Raw genomic sequence first — 1,506 nt, 5'->3', positions numbered from 1 at the left:
GAATAAAGCAGTTTATAAAAACAAGAAGGATTCTAATGCTAATCAATTGAACCTAGCCAAAATTGTAAGGTTGCTGTTGTTGTTGTCTTTGGAAACATCTAACCTACCTTTTTCNGTCATCCACTACAAAATACTAAGGGAGTAGAACATATAGTCATAAACTTGAAATGCTTTGTACAAGCTTTTTTAAAAAAATTAATCTATGCACAATTTAAAAATTCTTTACACACATTTCTGTTCCTTTTCTCTAGGCTATATGCTATCGGTGGTCGTGATGGAAGTTCCTGCCTTAAATCAATGGAATATTTTGACCCCCACACTAACAAGTGGAGTCTATGTGCTCCAATGTCCAAAAGACGTGGAGGTGTGGGAGTTGCAGCATATAATGGATTCTTATATGTTGCTGGTGGTGATGATGCCCCTGNCTGCCTCTCTCTTGCACGCTTGTGCACATAAATAGGTAAATATTAAAAAACAATTTCAGACTCATATGGTGATAGAAAAAATATTTTTAAAGGACTTCTCCTTTTCTACATTTTGTCATTCAGACTACAATATTAAATCTTGTTTTTCTGATTGTGTTTTTAGGTTATATTCAGTTGGAGGTCGTGATGGCAGTTCCTGTTTGAGTTCAATGGAATATTATGATCCTCATACAAATAAGTGGAACATGTGTGCCCCAATGTGTAAGAGGAGGGGAGGTGTTGGAGTGGCCACGTGCGATGGTTTTCTCTATGCAGTAGGAGGTCATGATGCTCCTGCTTCAAACCACTGCTCCAGGCTTTCTGACTGTGTGGAACGGTAAAATGTTTCGATTTATTTCTGTATGTATTTATTTGGTTATTTATTTATTTTTCAGAAATGAGAAATATTCGTAGGCTAACAAATTAGTCTTCCAAATAAGTGTTAATCCTTNGGCTCAAAGTATTTGGAAGAAATTTTTCTAATGCGTTTTTATATCTATCATAAGAAATATATTCCTTAGTTTTTTTTAGCATTTATTATTTTTGAAAGAGGGAGAGAGAGACAGAGTGTGAACAGAGGAGGGACAAAGCCAGAGGGAGACACAGAATCTGAAGTAGGATCTAAGCTCTGAGCTGTCAACACGGAACACAATGTGGGGCTTGAACTCAAAGTGAGATCATGACTTGAGCCAAAATCAGATGCTTAACAGACTGAGCCACCCAGGTGCCCCAAGAAANGGAAGGAGACTTACCACCACAAAATATACACAAATAATTCCCAAAAAAAAGATGTTAATTATAGTCTGAAAAATAACTCTATTGCATTAAGTATTTAATTTTCCAAAGGTAATTTCTTTGAATGGGAGGCATTCATTTAGATAAAATGTGATAGGATTGTTCAGTTACTTAGCCATATAATTTTTAGTTATAACATTCACATTCCCTTCAAGATAGAAAATGTATATGTAAACAAACATAGTAGTTAAAAGATATTAACCTAAGGCTAAGTGACAAATTTCAATTAGTAAGGTTATCAGAATTC

The 1,506-nt window shown here is 35.1% G+C and overlaps 1 protein-coding gene across 1 annotated transcript in view; it reads left to right on the top strand.

Annotated features, from left to right (window-relative positions):
- Positions 1-805, top strand: part of LOC144245579 (kelch-like protein 4) — a 21,663-nt gene extending 20,858 nt beyond the window's left edge. The window contains exons 8-9 of the mRNA XM_077780978.1: positions 252-406; positions 744-805. Of these exons, the coding sequence (XP_077637104.1) occupies positions 252-406; positions 744-805 (217 nt within the window). The remainder of the gene's footprint in view (positions 1-251; positions 407-743) is intronic.
- The last annotated feature ends 701 nt before the right edge of the window (positions 806-1,506 follow it).

This window comes from Crocuta crocuta, unplaced genomic scaffold (assembly GCF_008692635.1).
Source record: "Crocuta crocuta isolate KB4526 unplaced genomic scaffold, BGI_CrCroc_1.0 scaffold1421, whole genome shotgun sequence".
NCBI classification, from domain to species: domain Eukaryota; kingdom Metazoa; phylum Chordata; class Mammalia; order Carnivora; family Hyaenidae; genus Crocuta; species Crocuta crocuta.
This window is presented reverse-complemented; position numbering and strand designations above follow the sequence as displayed.